Below are 19,260 nucleotides of genomic sequence, written 5' to 3' on the forward strand. Positions count from 1 at the left end.
TTCACAATGAGAGCCATGATCATTTCATATCTTTCATCTCTCAGTTTCATAAAAAAAGACAAAAATCAGAACCTTGATTAGATGTCTTTGGAAAGGACGGACTGTGTAAGTCCCTGAACTTGGTAAATGATTGGGTCTGTCAGAAGGTCTAGGTCAGTACACCCACTTAAAGTAAGTACCACCCACTCATGTGGCTGGTGCACAGCTGAAAATGATTCCAAACACCATTGATTGCTACCTGGAGTCCATTTAATTTGTCAGGGAGTAATGCCAGGGGTGGAGGAGTGGAAGAGAGGAGTACAATGAGGGGAATCCTTGGCAGTGTTGAAATACTAAGAACTCCTAGCTTAGGGTTACTGTATCAGTCTGAATCATTCTTGCCCCAACCAAAAATGGAATAGTAAGACCAAAAAAAAGACATAAGCTTACTGCCATAGCCATGCCTTTTTTTTTTTTTTTTGACTAATCAGGATTTACTGGACTTATTTTTTATTTAACTTTATTGAGGTATAATTAACATACACTGAAATATATTTATGTAACCACCACCCACACCACAACCACCAAAAGCCTGCTAAGATTTTGATTGGAATTACATTAACTTTATAGATCAACTTGGAGGAAAATTGACACTAATAATATTGTTTCAAACTCATGAACATAATATGCCTTTCCATTTATTTAGATCTTTTAAATTTTCTCATTAATGTTTTATAGTTTTTTAGCATACTTTTTTTGCCTATTTTGTTCAGTCCCTAAATACTTCATTTTTATATTATATAAATGGTATATGATTAAATTTTGATAATCCAATTCTTTTTTGCCAGCATAGAGTCTTCAGAGTTTACAGTGCTCACAATTATGTCGTATACAAATAAATTAAGTTTTACCACTTTCTTTAAAATCTGTATACATTTGATTTCTTTTTCTTTCCTGTTGCACTGGCTAAGACCTGCAGTACAACATCGAAGTGGTAAGAGTAGACACCCTTGCCAGATCTTCAGGAGAAAGCATTTGGTCTTTCATCAGTAAGCAGTATGTTAGCTGTAAGTTTTCATAGATTCCCTTTATTAGGTTGAGGGCGCTCCCTCCTATTCCAAGTTTGCTGAGAGTTTTTATTATGAATGGATGTTTACTTTTGTCAGTACTTTCTTTGCACATATTGAGATCATATGGATTTTTGCTGGATTTTTTTTTTGTTTTTATTTTATTAATATGATGACTGATTTTTAAATATTCATCTAACCTTAAACTCCTGGGATAAACTCCTTTAGATCATGATACAATACTTCGTTTATGTATTACAGAATTTGAGTTGCTAATATTTTGTTGATTATTTTTGTGTCACTGTTTATGAGGGATATTAGTTCATAGTATTTTTTTTCTTTTTATAAATTTTATTGGGGAATATTGGGGAACAGTGTGTTTCTCCAGGGTCCATCAGCTCCAAGTAGTTGTCCTTCGATTTAGTTGTGGAGGACGCAGCTCAGCTCCAAGTCCAGTCTCTGTTTTCAATCTTAGTTGCAGGGGGCACCGCCCACCATCCCATGTGGGAATTGAACTGGCACCTTATTGTTGAGAGCTCGCGCTCTAACCAACTGAGCCATCCAGCCTCCCCTCTGGAAACTCAGCAGCTGCTCGTTGTCTTCAGTCTAGTTGTGGAGGGCGCAGCTCACTGGCCCATGTGGGAATCCAACTGGCAACCTTGTTGTTCAGCGCTCACGCTCCAACCAACTGAGCCATCTGGCCACCCTAATTCATAGTATTCTTGTGATGTCTTTGTCTGGTTTTGATATTAGAGTAATGCTGCCCTATAAAATGAGTTGGGGAATATTCCTTACTTCATTTTTAAGAAGAATTTATGTAAGATTGGTAGTAGTTCTTGCTTATGATTAATAGAATTCACCAGTGAAGGCATCCAGACCTAAAGTTTTCTTTGTGGAAAGAATTTTTTTTTTCAGCACCAATCATTTATTGAACACTTACTATGTTACAGTGCAGTGCTAAGTGCCTTGTATGCATCATTCTTTTCAATCCTCACTATACTCCATGAGATAGGTACTATTATCCTGCTTATTTTAAAGCTAGGGAAAATGAAGCTTAAGGATGCTTAGGTAGTAAGTGATTGAGTTGACTCCAAAACCAACAGTCTTTGCTGGAATGGATGTGGGAAGAATTTTTAGCCAATATTTTATGATGGAAAATTTCAAACGTACAGTAAAGTTGAAAAAATTGTATAGTGAATACCAATATAACTACCACTTAGATTCTGTCATTTACATTTACGATACTTTATCACATATCTGATCCATAGAATGGATCTCCATCAGTCCATCTTATTTTTTATACATTCCACAGTAAATTGCATATATCGGTATACTTCTGTGGTGAACATTTTAATTATTAATTCAATTTTTTCAATACATTTAGGGATTGTCAGGTTTTCTGTTTGTTCTTGAGCCCAAAACTATAATTTGTGTCTTTGAATAGGTTACTCATTCATGTAGGTTGTTGAATTTATTGGCATAAGTTGTTCATAATACTCTCCTTCTTTCCTTTAAATGATTATAGGATTTATCATTCATTATATGGACACTGTGTATGTTTTCTGTTTTGTTCCTGATCAGTCTGGCTAGAGGTTTATCAATTTTATTAATCTTTTCAAAGAATCAACTTTTAGTTACATTGATTTTCTTTTGTTTTTCTGTTTTGTATTTCATTGATTTATATGATTATCTTTCTTATTTTCTTTGCTTTAGTTTAATTTGCTCTTTTTCTAATTTCTTAGGTAGAAACTTAGTTCATTGATTTTAATTCTTGTTTTCTGATATAAAAATTTAGTGCTGTAAGTTTCCCATGTTAGCAACGTCCTACAAATTTTGGTATGCCCTGTTTTCATTTTTATTCAGTTCAAAGTATTTTCTCATTTCTTTTGAAATATTTTGAAATCTGTTGTTTCATTTTCATTATTTGGGGATTTTTCCAGATGAAGTTCTGTTATTAATTTCTTATTTAATTCCCTGGTAAACAAAAAATACATTCCATGTTATTTCAGTTTTTTTAAATTTATTGAGATTTGTTTTACGGTCCAGCATATTATCCGTCTTATGGAATGTTCTATGTGCTGTTGTTGAGTAAAATTTTCTCTGTATGCCTTTAGGTCAAGTTGGTTGGTTTAAATCTTCTGTCTTTACTGATGTTCTGTCTACTTGTTCTATCAGTCACTGAGAAAAATATTGGAACCTACAATTGTAATAGTAGACTTTTCTATTCTTTCAATTCTGTCAGTTTTGCTTCATTATAGAATTTTGAATCTGTTATTAGATGTACATACATACAGAATTGTCTTTGTAATGAGCTGACTCCTTTATATCATTTTGAAATTTCATTCTTTATTCCTGATAATATTCCTTGTTTTGAAGTCTCCTTTGTCAGATATTAATATATCAATTCTACTTTGTTTCAGTTAATGTTTATATAGCATATCTTTTTATCTCTTTTTACTTTCAACCTATCTGTGTCTTTATATTTTAGGTGGATTTCTTTGAGACAGCCCATAGTTGGGTCTTGATTTTATATCCAGTCTAACATCTCTTCCTTTTAATTGAAAAAAGGGTTACAGTTAATATATTTATCAACACGGCTGAGTTAAAATCTGCCATCTTGCTTTTGTTTTGTATTTCTCCCATCAGTTTTTTTATTCATTTTTTCTTTTTCTGCCTTCTTTTGGATTAACTGAGTATATTTAGTACTCCATTTTATGTCCACTATTGACTTTTTACTATACGTCTTCATTTAATTTTTTTTCCTTTTTAGTGTTTGCTCTAGGGCTTACAATATACATCTTTAACTTACCACAGTGTACCTTCAAAATAATGTTATATTACTTCATATAACAAGTAATAACCTAGTAATAATATATTTCCATTTGCCACCATCCTGTTCTTTGTACTGGTGTCATACATTTTTCTTCGAGCTTTGTTATAAATTTCACAGTACATTGTTATTTTTGTTTTAAAGAGTCAATTATTTTTTTCCCTCGGTTTTAAATTTATGTAAAAGTGTTTTATAATTACCCAGGTATTTACCATTTCTAGTGTTCTTTATTTCTATTTATAGAATCAGATAATGTAATTTTCCTGCTGCCAGAAGAACTTCTTTTAATATCTGTTGGAGTGCAGGACTGTTGACAACACAGTCTCTCGGATTGTTTGTTTGAAATGGTCTTCATTTCACCCTCATTTCTGAAAGAGTTTTTTGCTGGATAGAGATTTCTAGGTTAACAGTAGTTTTTTCTTTTGTCAGATATCATTCCGTTGTTTGCTGGCTTGTATAGTTTCTGATAAGAAGTGTGAATTCTTATCTTTAGTCCTCTGTACATAAAGTGTTTTTCCCACCTCTGATGGCTTTGTTAACTCTTTAACACTGATTTTCAGCAATTTTATTATGATGTGCGTTACAGCTTCCATTTTGCTCTTTGTTACGTTCATGGTTATCTTTAAATATTTGAACATTTATACTCATATTTATAATAGTTCTTTAAATAATTCTTGATATCAATTCTATCATCTCATTTCTGGGTCTATTTCTATTGACTGATGTTTTTCTTGGTTATAAGTCACATTTTCCCGCTGCTTGACATGACTGGTAACTTTTTAAGAGATACTGCTCTTTGTGAATGTTATGTAGTTGAGTGCTAGATTTTCTTTATTAAATAGTGTTGGACTTTATTCTGGAAGGCAGGTAAATTATTTGTGGAGCAGCATGATCCTTTTGAAATTTAATTTTTTGGCGTGGTGATCTTTTTTCTCCCAATTTTATTGACATACAGCACTGCATCGTTTGAGATATACAGCATAATGATTTGACTTACATATATTGTGAAATAGTTATCACAATAAGATTAGTTAACATGCATTATCTCCTAGATACAAGAAAAAAAATTTTTTCCCCTTGTGGGAACTCTTAGGATTTACTCTCTTAATAACTTTCAAATGTATCATACAGCATTGTTAACTATAGACATCATGTTGTGCGCTGTATCCCCAGTATTGGTTTATCTTATAACTGAAAGATTGTACCTTTTGATCACCTTCATCCATGAAACTTCTTTTTAATCTTCGGGTAAGTTTAGGAAAGTCTTTACTCTAGGACTAGTTTTTAGTTCCATTACTAAAGTTTGACTGTACTGGTATCTCTTTTGAATATCCTAGGTATTCAGCAGGTACTTTTCATTCAGGTTGGTCAGAATTCAGACACCTGCCAGTCCTGTGTGAGCTCTGAGAATTGTTCAGCTCACAGATCCTCAGGCGTTTTTCTGTCGGACTTCATTGAGTTTTACCCTACACCTGCAATCCTTATGATCAGCAATGGATTCACGGAGAAAACAGCAAATTTCTGAAGCTCTTTTCTTTGCCTTCCTCCCTCCTTGTTGGTAATTTGCCTCACAAGTTCCGGCCACCTCTGCCTCCCTAAACTACGAGGTGTCTCCTTAGCCCAGCAAGACTATCATGCTCACCTTGTGTTTTCTTTCTCTTAGGATTCCTGTCCTGCACTACCTGTTATCCAGTGTCTGAAGTTATTTCTTTCCCAGTTCTCAGTTACTCTATCATGACTAGAAGTGGAAGTCCCGAACTACTTTAAAATATTACAGTATACCCAGAGTTACCCAGTTGAATTTTTTAAATTTCACACGCTTTTCAGGGAACTTATCCTTGCTTTATTCATATGTATTGCCCTATTTTGCTTCATTCTCTTCCTTCCTTCCTCTTTTTTCAGTACTAGAGGGGGAGAATCTTGAATCGATATTGGAAATGGTATATATATCTTAAGCATATTAATATTCTTTTTAATGTAATCCACTAAAAGGCATCTCTTCCCTTTCCCAATTTTTCCCTTCTATTCTTGGGCCCAGGTCCCAGCCTTACATTGATCGTTTACAAAGGTTTGACCCTCGAATCTCTCAAAACAGCAAGGAGAACTGAAACGTGAAGCTCTTGGGTAACTGATATTTTGTCCTTATTAACTGCCTGCTTGGTCACTCTTTTAGGCTTTGTTCATCTGGACGTGACCAAACTTTGTCCTGTATACAATAAGGTTAAGCAGACAGCATCTAAAGGAAGCTAACAACAGTCTTCTCTGGGTACTAGTTAGCTTTGGAGCTCAGGAATCTGTTTCTTCTCCTAGTCTTTTGAGATGCAAATCTGTTGGTTATGCAAACAAGTGCTAAAATTAGCTCAGCAAGACTTTGAACCTGGCTATTCAAAGATCACCAGGTGTGTCTGGTTAGGTTGTTTTGGACAGTTTATCTATGGAGTACACTGCACAGTTGAACTGAATTTGTGCAATTGAAAAATCATTGCTAATTTGAACACATCTCACAGGAGCATTTCAGAATGGATCAAACCTGATTTATAAGAAATTAAAACTGTAGATTGTGTGTTTTGGGAGTCAAGTGACATTCTTTCTCACCCTTTCAACCTTTTCCTCTTCCTTTGTGCAGGACTTAACTTTTTCAATGTCAGTGTTGGGTCTGGACAGTCTGCCCTTGAGGTGATGGGCCCTGATGTAGCCTAAGCTGTCAGTGCCACTCACAGACCTGTCAGAGCTAATGGCCCTCCCTAGAGCTGCTGGGGCCCTGCTTGCTGGTGGAGAATTTTGTGCTCAGAATTAGCTGACACAGAAATGTAAAGTGGAGGAGGTGGTAGACAAAATAGAAGAGACCTGGATTCCTTAACTATCCCTGTCATAAAAGGTGTGACACGATTTTTAAGCGGGCTGCACATTCCCTGGTCAGTTTTGCAGCTGACTCCAAACCATGCTTAGTGCGACTGGCTCATCCCTATAATTTGCTTCCATCTGCGGGTGTGCCCTTCCATCGTGTTTTATTTGATTCCCGGTTTTGCCTGTTAGCTTCTTTAAGGCAGGACTTGGCTCTAAGCCAGGGGTGTCCAAACTTTTTTACCAAGGGCCATATGCGGTAAAATACACAAACAGCCGGGCCACTCACTCGAGGTGAAGTACGTATTGCCTCACCTGGTTTATTTAAGTAAACTAAATATATTTTTGGAATTTGCTGCAGGCCAATAAAAAATGGATTGCGGACCACAGTTGGGCCGCGGGCCGCAGTTTGGACACCCCTGTTCTAAGGGCTTCAGAAACCTGAGTGCTGAGAACAGTGCTGGGTGTACTGTAATGGACTAACTCTAATCTGATTGTGTGACCTTGATGAGAGATTCCTTTCCTTTTTGGTTGGGCCTGAGTGTTACTAAATTAGTCCACAGGCATGTTGAATGTTTACTGTTTCTTAGGACTCTGTTAGGCGTCGTGGAAAATCTATAATGTAACACCGGGTCTCTTTCTTCAGGGTGCTGAGAATCTAGCTGTGACACAATTTCAGCGAGAAAATCAATGGTAGTAGCATGTTTGTTTCTCCTGCCAATTTGCCCGTCTACACCTACTAATGCACAAGCCTTAAAGCAGTGTGTTCTTTCCTCCACAGGAAAGCCCTCATTAGTAAGCCTCCAGAGGACAAGTCTCTTCCAGAAAGTCGGGGAGGGGAGCATTTGCTCATTTGTGGCAGGGGGTGGAATTTCAGGTCCTAAAAAGCAGTTATTCATGGAATCATGTTAAAATGAAAGAGATAATAATAGCAGCTGTGCTTATTAAGCACTTTCTGTTCATCAAGCAGTATGCTTGGCACTTTATAGTCATTGTCTTATTTAATCCTCACAACCAGCTATGTATGATGAATATCATTATTATTCCCGTTTTACAGACGAAAAAAGTGAGGTTCACCTGCCTCCACTCTATGTAAATTTGAAAATTACTGGGTATTGGTCGAAGTACTGTTTCAGGGACCAGGTACAACTGGACCCAGTAGTGACCCATCAAGGTCTTTACTTAGAGAATATCTTTGCAGTGCTTCTTGTTTAGCTTTAACTAGTCCTGAATTTGTAAGAATAAATATGAAGGAAGAAAAATTGGCTTTTTGCTTCTCTGTCATCAGAATTCCCCTTCCAAGTTGTCCAACACCAAAACACCACTTAACTTGTGAGAATGCCACTGAGAAGGTATACTTAGAGTGGTGAAATTGCAAGGCTAGGGACAGACCTTTATTGCTTCTGGGAGAAAAGAGGGTTGTTCCTCATTGGGAGACACATAACCAGTTCTGGGGAAGGTCTGGTTTGGGGAAAGTAGATGAAAGATGGGAAACTAGGTTAGGTCCTTTCAGAGAAAATGAAAGATCGGGCCTCTGATTTCTCTTCAGTCTCTTGCCAAAATTTATAGAGCATTTCAGCCTTATAACAAATCCAGAGAAGGGAGTCAGGCAATGCCTTGAGTAGGTCATTTCCATTAGATAGGAAAAGGTATCTTCCTCTGCGTTTGAGGAGGTTTACTGGGTAATAGAAGGAAAAAGGTTTCAGTCTTCCTGGCTGAGAAATGGCATATTTGACTTATGTTGTTCCTCCACGGATGAGAGGGAAACCTCAGTCTGATTCCCATAAAAATTGCCTGGAGCTGCTTGGACCTTCCTCTCCTGTCCTCTCTGGTAGTCCCATTTGCCACTGGCCATTACTGAAGACCTGCCTAATCTGTGCTCAGCATGATTTCTTTTAGAGACAGGACATTATGCTAGAGCAATGAACAGTTTAGCGGGGTGACATGGACAGCAAACCCGGCTGTTCAGACCATCTTGGTTCTGTGGGCACCAGGATAGGTTTGTTCCAAATCTGGAACCATAATGAGGGATGAACTTCATTTCCCAACAACTTGCCATGGAACAACCTCTTTCATTATTTCTCCACCATCAACTTGCAGAATAAGCAGTTCCAGGTCAGCTCCCTTTAATTGATGGGAGAAGGAAGCAAAGGCAATGTCCAGATTTACGCCTGGTGATGCTCTTGTTAGTGGTTTCAGAGCTTGATCTCTCAAGCTGTCCTTTCCTGCTTTGTGGAAGAAAATGGGGCCAAAAAAAATCATAATCTCTTAACTAGAGAATATGTATCTGAAATAGAGCAAATGTCCAGAGTCTAGTGGGAGAGATAGATGAAAATTAACCATGAAAAACCCTCGAAAATGCCTTCATCTTCTTTCCTCCCTTAAACTGCTATATGTTTCAAATTATCCAGAGATTAAAGACCTTTTAATTTCAAGCTTCTAAATGGGTACTCAGTAATTACAGTAGCGACCAAAACCAGATTTTGCTGTTGAGTTTGGAGTAGTCTGTAAAGTTTGGTTGGTGGTTTATGCCAACTGCAGCAGGGCTGACGGCCCTGGAGCCCAAAGGACCTGGTCGTCATTAAAGCTCAAGCATCAAACCGGCCTTCATCAGGTTGCCTTCCCTACCCTCCACAGATCATGCTTCCCACTTCTTAGGAGTAGATTTGAATTTCTTGAATATTTGTTCTCTGAGAGATCAAGTTTAGCCTGTAAATTCAGGAACGTGTCTCAAATTAAACTAGCCTGCCAATATGGGAAGAGCACTGGATTAGGAGTGAGAAAACTGTTTTCCAATTCCAGTGTTGTGTCTTGGGGCAATTTACAATCTTTGTGGATATCTGTTTCTTCATCTGTAAAATGAGGGCCATGTATTAGGTAGGTGATTTGAAGGTTCCTTGCAGAACTATGTTATTTTCTATAGTTCTATCACTATGGTAACACTCTGGCAAAAAAAGAGGTATGCTTGCCTTCCATGTCACTATCCTCCAATCTTAGTGATAACTCAACACGTTCTTTGTCACCATTTAACCACCTAATTCATCTTATTTGAATACATAAAATATTTTCTCTTTCTGTTTTTCTTCTTTGTTTCCATCTCAGTAGCCTTCATTTATTTGAAACCTTCTATTGGCTAGATGCTATCATTATATTTTATATCGTTTATTTATATCATTTATTTCATATATTTCCTCTAATCTTTATAATACTATAAGAAAATATTGTAGTGATGATGACTATTTTACAGATAAAGAAACTAAAGCTCAGGCAGGTCAAGGTCATATAACTAGTAAATGTTGGTGCCAAAATTTGAACCCAGGTTTGTGATGCCATAGCCTCTTTTCCATTACATCTCACTGCAATCTTGTTACATTCCATGTTTATTTCCTTTTCTATAAGAAGTCTCAGTGAGTTTCTCTATTGGTATCTCGTGGTTTCATCCTCATTTGGCAGGCTTGGCAGAGAAGGCCACACGTTGTCTGGGCTGGGAGTAGGCTGTTGGCAGCCTTAAATACTCTCCCCAAGTAGATTATACTGTAGATACCAGTTCAAACTGAGTAGGTAACGAACACAAACTTGCTGTCAGATCACACCCTATTACTTAGTTTTCCCCTAATTCTCATTCTGCTGGGAATTTAGTCCAACAGAGATTTAAGACCAAGCAATTTTTCAGATACAGGGCAAAGCCCTCTGACATAAAGATTGGATAGCCATTGTTAGGAGCTTTTCCAACTTGACTGTTTTTCTCCTTTGGTGCTGTCTTCAGGCTAGAAATTATTTCCCATTTCAAAGGCTCTGTTAAAAAAATGGGGCACAGACCACTGAGTAGTCTGTGGGGGAATGCCCATTGTGTGTGCTCAGCGGAGGGTATGTGTGTGTCTGAAACCTCGTCAGCAAATTTGAACTAACTTTGTGTACTGGGATGTCTCTCCTTCCTGATCCTGATTTGGCCAAGAGCCTCATAACCTGTATGATGCAAGGCTGGCCTCTGTGGATGTCTTAGCACTACCAAGACTGTGGTTGGCAGTGCGTACTGAGCATTCTCTGACTTCTGACTGACGCAGTGTCAGTTACCCTCGTACAGTGGTATCATTATGGGAAGCCTGCTTTCATGTGGAATAGGGAAATGAGGTCTCCTTCTCACCAGAATCTGCCACAGGCTGACTGAAGATGTACAAGGCCCTAGATCCAGGCTTGTGGTTAAAACTATCTGGGGATAAGCAGAACTACCAAATGCCCATAGTCATCAGAAGGAAGCTTTCATCAGAAAATTAGTAAGCATTTGTTGACTGTTTATTATGTGCCAGACATTGGACAATCATCTCATTTCATCCTCACATCAGCCTTATGAGGTAGATAGTGTTATCCCCATTTTACAGATAAGAAAATTGAGGTTCAAAGAGATTAAGTAATGTGTATATGTTAACACATTAATGTGTATATGTTTACACATTATTGTTCATGGGACCAAAATTCAGGTCTCTCCTACCTCAAGACCTGTGTCAAGCCCTTCCTCTCCAGAGACCTCAGGGGAGGGGTTTAGGTTCCTCTCTCCCTCCAGTTTGTTCTTCCCTAAACTAAGGCCATTTGTGTCTTCCACTTAAATCCCAAAGATGTTCCTTTGTGGTGAAGTATCATTTATGCAGATAGGATCTTTGAGATAGTTTGAAATAGGTAGGTACTTCCTGGGCTGTGAAGGCAGTTACTCTTGAGTCCCGGGAGCTGTCCGGGTAGCTGTGTAGCCACTGGGATAATATTTTTCCATCACTTGTATGTTACTTTCAGGAACTCAAAATTTTGATTCCCATGTCATTTTAGGAAGGTGAATTCACGTTCCATTTTATAGAGAGAAGGGCTAAGGCTAAGAGAGGTTAGGTGAATTGTCTGAGATCCCGTAGTAAGAGTGGGACTCCCAGTTCAGTTCTATCAGGCCCCTTGCCAGGACGTAGGTTCCTGTCTGTGGAGGGTCATAGGTGGGGATGTAAGGACTCCTTAGAGAGCGTATGGCCTATAGGTGATTTACTGACTTTGGAGCTACCTTGAGCTGAGGTGATAGGCATGGTTCCGGGAGGCCCATAGTCCCAACAGCTGATGAAAGAAGGTGGGCTTATACCTGGGAGATAGACTGTTACCTGATGGATTAGGGAGCGAATCTCAGCCTAGGAAGGGCCAGGAAGCCCGAGACTGAGGCTGCAAATGATAGTAAAACCTAAGGCCTTCAGGCACAAGTGTTCTTGGAGGTTGTCCTCCAACTGAGTGCTGCCCTTGCCACATCCCAGGCCAGTGTTGAGCGTGAGGCCCAAATAGGACATGTTCCTAAAGTTTGAAACCACAGAAAGCAAAGTCCCAGACCAGACTGGGAAAGTACCTCTAGTGATCCGAAGTCCAGAGTGGGCTAGAGCCCAGACCTGAGCTTAGAATGTCTTGTTCTCTTGGGAATTTAAGAGAAGTAATGAGGGCAGGAGATGGCAGAGGCTGGGTGAACTAAAGGGCAACTTTCCCGTGGGCGAAAGAGAGCAAAAGGAAGTAAGAGGAGAGCTGAGAGTATGCATTAAGTCCCTCAAGGCCTCTGGTTTCCTTCCAAGTTGCTGATAGCTCAGGGGCTTTACTGGGAAAGGAAAAAATCCGTGTTCTGAGTGAGATTTCAGATCTTCCACTTTGCCCTAGCAAGAAGAGAAAGCCCAGGTGATCCAGGCAGCCTTGCCTGAGGCTCTCAGGATGTAGCACCTCTTGACATGCTACACCTTCTTCTCAGAAATTGGCTTAGCTTGGTGTTTGTCTTTCGGTACCTGACACCCCTCAGGGAAAGCTGAGCCCAAGTTGCTGGGTCCTGAGCATTGCTGATGCTGCTCATTGTTCAGGGTTTGGGAAAGCATTTATTATTCTATTCTGCCTGATTCCTGGGGGCTGGTTCCGTCTTGGAGGAATTTTGCTTTTTTCCAGGCCTGAGCCATTCACTTCTGAGCCAAGACCTTGGCTGTAGATATTCCAGTCACAAGCGTAGCCCATGTGCGGGAGGGGACCAGGTTACTTTGCAGGTGACTGCCATTGCTGGGTACTGGTCCTCCTGCTGACAGAGCTGACAAATGGAATTAGAAGCGAAGGATCCAGCCCATGCTGGGGTCTGGGATACATAGCCAGACAAAGTCACCATGAGGAGCTGGGTATCTGGAGGTAATGAACCTGAGCTTGGCCCAGACCTTTGTCCTAGCTGCCCCTTCCCCCCAAACTCAGAGACACAAGCCTTCCCTGTGTTCTCCATCCATATTCTCTCCTCAGGAATTCTGGGTAGGCAGAAGTGTGTTTGCTACCAAGTGAAGTCTGCTTTGGTACAAGACTGAATTGGTGAGGAAAACAGCCCAGAGGCATGTTTGCACCCCTCAGGAGTCCATCTTCATTTAGCTTATTCCCTCACCGCTCTCTGCTATTAGAGCTAAGCCTCCCGCCTCACTCACTCATTCCTCCCAAGCTCCCTACTGAGCTGGGAGCTCTCCATAACCTCATAGACTTCCCTCGCAGGCAGATCAAGTTACAAAGTGACTATCACCCAGATTTCCAGAGTGAACAGTCAGTCAGTCAGTCATTCCCTCTCCTGGTCTCTCCTTTCTGCCCAGCTCATTTCTTCTAACTTGATGTAGTGCCTCTCTTCCTGTCTTTGCCTCTAATTCATGGTTTTATAAACTGTTACAGTAGGAGTGGCTACGGTAGTCCTTTCGTTTTGGAACCACAGAAATCCAAGGTTCCTAGAGTCAGTGGAGGTTTGCATCCCCATCATAGAAAGTCAGAGAGAGGCACGGTGGGGGAGAAACCCTCCTCATCAGAACAAAAGATGAGGTCACCTCTAACTTAGTCTAGAAAGTGTCCTGAATACCCCAGACAGGGATATCCAAAAGTTCGATTCAGGTAATGGATAGGAAGACTGAGCTGGCATTGAGAGATGAAAATACGTGGCAGGTGGTGCTGAGTGAGGGACATCCCAGAACTGAAGAAATGTAGTTCCCAGCAAGGGAAAGGAAGGAGACATTGGCAAAGTCTTACTCAGCAACTGTGACAGCCTGGCCAGAGAAAGCTGCAGAATATGGCTGAGAACAAATTTATGGTATGGAGACAGTGGTGAGCTTAGACACTCACTATTCTGTCACCTCTTTTCATGCTCTTTTACCATACCCAGAGTAAACAGCCTTGATGGTCAGGCTGGACTGGTCAGGAAAAGCAGGGCATAAAGAGATTAGAAAGTGGTCCCAGAAACCTGAGGAATTGCTCCCTGTGGCCAGGGTTTTTTCCTGGGTGATAAGAAGTGAGCAAGGTCTCTTGGGGGTATTGCCCCAGACTAAATCCAATGCAATAAATAGGGCAGCAGGCGGGGCATGCATTGGAGCCAGGTGACCTAAGGTTTGCATGGCCTAAGCCTGCCTGGTCTCTGATGTCCCCCAGGTGCTAGAGGTAGTGCGAGCCAACTATGACACCCTCACGCTGAAGCTGCAGGATGGCCTGGACCAGTATGAGCGCTATTCGGAGCAGCACAAGGAAGCTGCCTTCTTCAAAGAGTTGGTGAGTCTGCCCTGCTTTGGTCTCTCCTTGTGTCTTTTGGGGGCCCTTTCCCAGCCACTGGGTTCTACTGTGCAAGTGAGCATCTGGGGAACAACTACAGTTTGCCAGAGGCTGATGAAATAAAAACTTGAGGGGTCTGTGGGGATTGGGTATGTGACTTCTCTCCCAAAGCAGTCCAGGACCAGGCAGTGAGAGAACATACTCCCCAGGGTACTGGTGCCAGGCTGGGAAGGGTGCGAAGCCTGAAGCAGCATTGCCCACCTCTCTTGTGCAGCCAAGGAGATCGCCCTTGCACAGCTCCTGCTGGGCCTGGGGTTTGACGTGTGTTCCCAGTGGCAGCTCTGGCTCATTACTCCTTATCCTGTTCTCAGAGCAACTAATGAGAGTAATTGATTCATCTCCTCCTTACATAGTTGCTTCCTAAATTTCTATCTGGTTCCTGGTCTGAGTGCCCTCCCAATCTGTTCTCCAATCTTCACTCCTTACCTCCGCTCCCACTTTCCAACCCAGCTGCCTGCAGCCCCCATCCTTGCCACCTGAATGGAACTAGTGAGTCTTTGCTCTGCCTCCTGCCCTACTCTACTGTCCAGTCAGCCTGCTCTCCCCACTGATGGTCCCTCTTCTGCCCTGTGCTCAGAGCTTCTCCCAGGAAAAGCTCAGCCTCCCTGTAGTCCTGCCAGTCCGCCTGCATCCTGGCTGGAGGCTGAGCCCAGGACACACAGGCCTTGCACCTACTTCCCATGTCCTCAGACCTCCCGCTCTGGGCAGAAATCGCATCAGCCCAGCTTTTACTGCCCCGTGCCGAGTCCATGATAAAGACGCTGGAGTTTAGCTCATCTGTCTTGTGCTAAACACAGCCCGTCTCTGACCCTGACATGACATTGCTGGGATTTTGGATTTCCCCGGGGTACAGAAGACATGCTCTGGGGTGACTTCATTGGCAAAAGGGAAGCCATTAGTGTAAGGAGATAGCAGAGTATTTTTAGGGGGTGGTTAGCAAGTCTTGAAGTTGATGTGGGAGAACTACCGGCAGCCAAGAGTTAACAAAGAGAGTAAGTTACTGGGAGATGAAGAGGGCGGTGCAGGAGAGAGGAGCTCTTTCTCAGGCTCCTTGGCACTAGCCTCTGGCTTACTCACTTCTCCTTATATCTGTACCTCTGGCGCAGGGAGCAAAGAGGGTCTGGTTGGGTTTGGAGCTAATGAGCTTGAGCTGCCTGCTGTTCGCCATGCTGCCCTTTCCTCTGCTTCCAGCCTGGCCACTTCATTAAGCTTCCCACAGCAAAACAGAAATCGAAGGAAACCTCCCTGAACTTTGGGGCCCAGCACAAACATTCTTTTTCTCCCTTCCCCTCACCCCCCAGTTTGTCTGTCATACAACGTTCACATCTATTTCCCATGAACGAATCTCCTTCCAGAGTTTGCTGGATCGCTCTTAGAAAGCACTTAGAGTGGGGAGGTTGGCCCTCTGGCCCTTCTCCACAGGTCTTTTCCCCGCTGACAGGCACCGCTTCCTGCAAGGTTCTCCATCTACGGGTAGAAAGCATGTTAGATGAGCGGGGGTGGGGGACACAGCACGGGTATACCCCAGACTTGCTTCGAAAGTGGGGAGGCATCTTTGTGGTATGGAAAGAGCGCCAGACTAGAAGTTAAGAAACCTGGGTCCTGCCCCAAGCCTGGGACTCACCAGCTGTGTGACCTGATCCTGGTCATTGGCCTTCTTGGGTTGTTTGCCTGCCATCTATGCCAGACAAGGGCTGCATCTCTACATGTTCTTTCCAACCCCAAAAAGTAGATCAGTACAAAGGGGGAGTGAGGAGACCAGAAACACATCCAAAGGGAGGTAGCTCCAGAGCGTGAGTCTGCTAGTATCGGTTTCTCCTGCTCCATTAGACCACTGACCAGTCCCTTCACCTGGCTGCATGGCCGAGGCAAGGCAGACGCCCTCCTTCCCTGTCTGTGCTTGCTTCTGCCTCTGCCGATGCTCACATGCTCATCTTGTATTCACTACAGTTTGTCTCTCAACCTCTCTTCTTCTCACAATCACGGAACTGTTTGCTCACTTGCCTGCAGGGAGGATAGCTGTTAAGGGTTGATTTCCTAAGAGAGAAACTTCTAACACTGCATTTTGGCCTTGTGCCTCAGGCACTGCCCTCTACTGTTTGTAACTGACTCTCCTTTCTCTCTGCCTGTGCCCTCCTACTTTTCCCTCACCCTTTCCCAGGTTCGATCCATTAGCACCAACGTCCGGAGAAACCTGGCCTTCCACACACTCAGCCAGGAAGTCCTGCTCAAGGAGTTCTCCACTATCTCCTGAGGCCACGCGTACCTGAGCAGCCACTGACTGCCCTTACCCATGAGGCTTCTGGGCTGGAGGGGGAGTGAGGGGACGGGACAGGGGGCTGTCCCCAAGGTTGCAGAACAACACAGATACTGAGTTCTCTCGGTGAAGGCCGCACTTCAGTGGAGCTTGGACAGCAGGGGCCAGGAGGGACAAGCCAGGGATAATCTTATTGGGGGAGGGGTGGGTGGGCACAGGGAGAAGCCTTTAAGAACGTGGGGACTTCCAGGGTGGGCTCCCTGGACACCCCCTCATATTTCCAATTGAGATTACAAGTGGTGACTAATGTCTAATTTTCAGGATCTGTTAGGGCAAGCATTAGGGTGCTGCCAGCCCCCTGAGGGTCAGTGGCTCTCCTAGGCTTCTGAAAACAGACTAACTTCCGGATGGACGTGGAACCAATTCTGCTTCCTTTAGGCCTGGGGCTAAGCTGGGCTTGACATTTGTATCCCCTGCCTCCGCTGGCACTCTGTCCAATTCTTAGGACCCTTAGCTCAGGCGTAGGATAGGGTAGGAATGGGGTCCCTTATTTCTGTTTTCTAAATCCAGAGCTGATTCCCCTGGGAGACTGGAGATTAGAATCCACCCAGTTCTCTGCTGCCTGGCCACCACCTTCTGGATTTGATTCTTGCTACCAGGAGTACCTGTTAGCTTTCCCCTGCCTTCCAACCCATTGACTCATCAGCACTATAGGGTCACAACCTCAGCTTTTCATTTTCAATCTGGTTTCAACTGTCTTTAGGGTGTGTGTGTGAAATAAACATTGACAGGTTTTTCTGGAGCCCTCAGGTGCCTACTTTGCTGGTCCTCTTTCCAGCAGCTTCCCCACCTCCCTAGCCACCCAGTGCTCTGGAAGCCTCTCCTCCCTCCCCGTGTTCCACCCCCTCACCCTGCTGTTGTTTACATCCAGCCTGCCTGAGAATTTCCTCTGGGGAAGAATCTGTTCCTGCTGTGGTTTGGTGCCTGGGAGGGAGAGAACCTACTGGGGGCAGCTATCCTCCATCTGCAAGAGGCCAGGTGAGCATCATGGAGAGGCTACTGGTATTCTGGGCGGAGCCACAGGCAAGGCTCCTGACATTTGGGAAGTTGGCCTGTGAATCCTCCTCTGGACAGCCTCCCTGGGACCGCTGTAGGCTTTCCTTACCCCACAGCTGCCCCTGAAGTAGCTGCTGCTCTGAGATCCTCCCTTTCTAAAGTACTTTCTAAAGCCCGCAGGATGGCAGGGAACAAACAGCACAGGAAGAATCTGGAAGTGCAGGAATCCAGCAGTGAAAGCAAGTCTGGGACCTCCCCAGCTGCTATTCCTCTTCAACTTCAAATCTCTTTGGGATGCTTGCCCTCCCTGGGAACCAGAGTTCTGGCTGCAACATTGAGCAGATATGCACTATTACCAGAGAATCTACCAACATGCTGCCATGTAAAGATTCTTATAGAGATCAGAGGCTGGGTCCTTCTGATCACTGGCTGGATAGTTCAGCTTGGGGCATTTAGTGTTTTCCACAATGATAAACCCTAGAGGAACTGGAGCTGGAAGCTGGTGGCAAGTTGAAATTATTAAAAATTGATTTGTATGGGACAGTCTTTTTAGTGTCTTTTTTTTTTAATCTCCGTTACCCAGTACTCATTTCTCAAAGACAGAGTTAAGGTCATCTTCCAGGTGCTGGTCCCATCTGGCTAGGGGACCCCTGCCTATCCTTATAGACTCTCATCCTGAGTCTTCTGGGCACAGAAAATCAGTTCGGTTCAGGAAGGTGTAGCCTCCCTTGCATTCTCAGTGGAAGGAGGGAGAAGAGAATTCCCTAATCACCAAACTTGGTGTTGAAGAGGCCAGCCAGCCTATTTGGGGTGCTTACGGATTCCTGCCAATCTTTCCGATGAAGTGAATAAGGGCAGGTCTAGGGCATGAGGCAATAAGCAAAGGATGTCTTGCCCTCCATGGTAGGGCCCACCTATCTCTGACCCATTTACATACACCTTATCCTAAGAACTCCAAATGAGTCCCATTCTCTTCTAGAGTTCAACCCCAGAAGGAGCTTCTATGCTCTGTCCATGCCCCAATGTCTTTCCCAAGTCTGGAAGATCTTTCAGTGCCAGGGGAGAGCCAGGAGCAGGGCATTGCTCCCAAAGATAGTGTCCTTTGGCTGCTTGTCCCTCTCTCATGCCTGAACTCCCACTATAATTCCTCCTGGGTTAATTGAATCAAGCGCTTGGAAATTAAATCCAATTAAAGAGATTAAATGTATTGGGGTTACTTTAGCTGAAGCTTTCAGTCACCACAGGTTACTCCTCCAGAGGAGCCATTGGGCGGGTAGGGATTACTTGGGATACTGCCACCTTACTATCCAGACCCCCCAGACACTTCCCTCCCCTCCGTCCTCATGGTGGTGGGTGGGGGGCCCTTGCCTAGGATCCCAGGCAGCCTCCTGGGGAAGGTCGGACAAACAGGCTCAGTCAGTCAATAGCCATTCCCGGGAGCCAGAGGTAGTCAGCTTTATGCAAGCCTCTGACTTCAGAAAAGGAGCTCATCTAAGGGAATGGGGCTCATAACAAGAACATGTATTCCCCACTTTGGATCCTCACCCTTAGTCGCTCCCCAAATCTTACTTAAACAGAAGGAATCTAGGACTGAGCATGTGACGAGAGAGAGAAGG

The 19,260-nt window shown here is 43.1% G+C and overlaps 1 protein-coding gene across 3 annotated transcripts in view; it reads left to right on the forward strand.

Moving 5' to 3' along the window:
- Nucleotides 1-18,190, forward strand: part of ARMH3 (armadillo like helical domain containing 3) — a 150,101-nt gene extending 131,911 nt beyond the window's left edge. For 2 of the 3 annotated variants that reach the window (XM_033130949.1, XM_033130950.1), the window contains 2 exons: nucleotides 14,155-14,271; nucleotides 16,493-18,190. In XM_033130949.1, coding sequence (XP_032986840.1) covers nucleotides 14,155-14,271; nucleotides 16,493-16,585 — 210 coding nt within the window. In that variant the 3' untranslated portion in view covers nucleotides 16,586-18,190. The remainder of the gene's footprint in view (nucleotides 1-14,154; nucleotides 14,272-16,492) is intronic. The other variant, XR_004425337.1, reaches the window with a different exon arrangement.
- The last annotated feature ends 1,070 nt before the right edge of the window (nucleotides 18,191-19,260 follow it).

The sequence above is a fragment of the Rhinolophus ferrumequinum genome, chromosome 16 (genome assembly GCF_004115265.2).
Source record: "Rhinolophus ferrumequinum isolate MPI-CBG mRhiFer1 chromosome 16, mRhiFer1_v1.p, whole genome shotgun sequence".
Lineage (NCBI taxonomy): Eukaryota > Metazoa > Chordata > Mammalia > Chiroptera > Rhinolophidae > Rhinolophus > Rhinolophus ferrumequinum.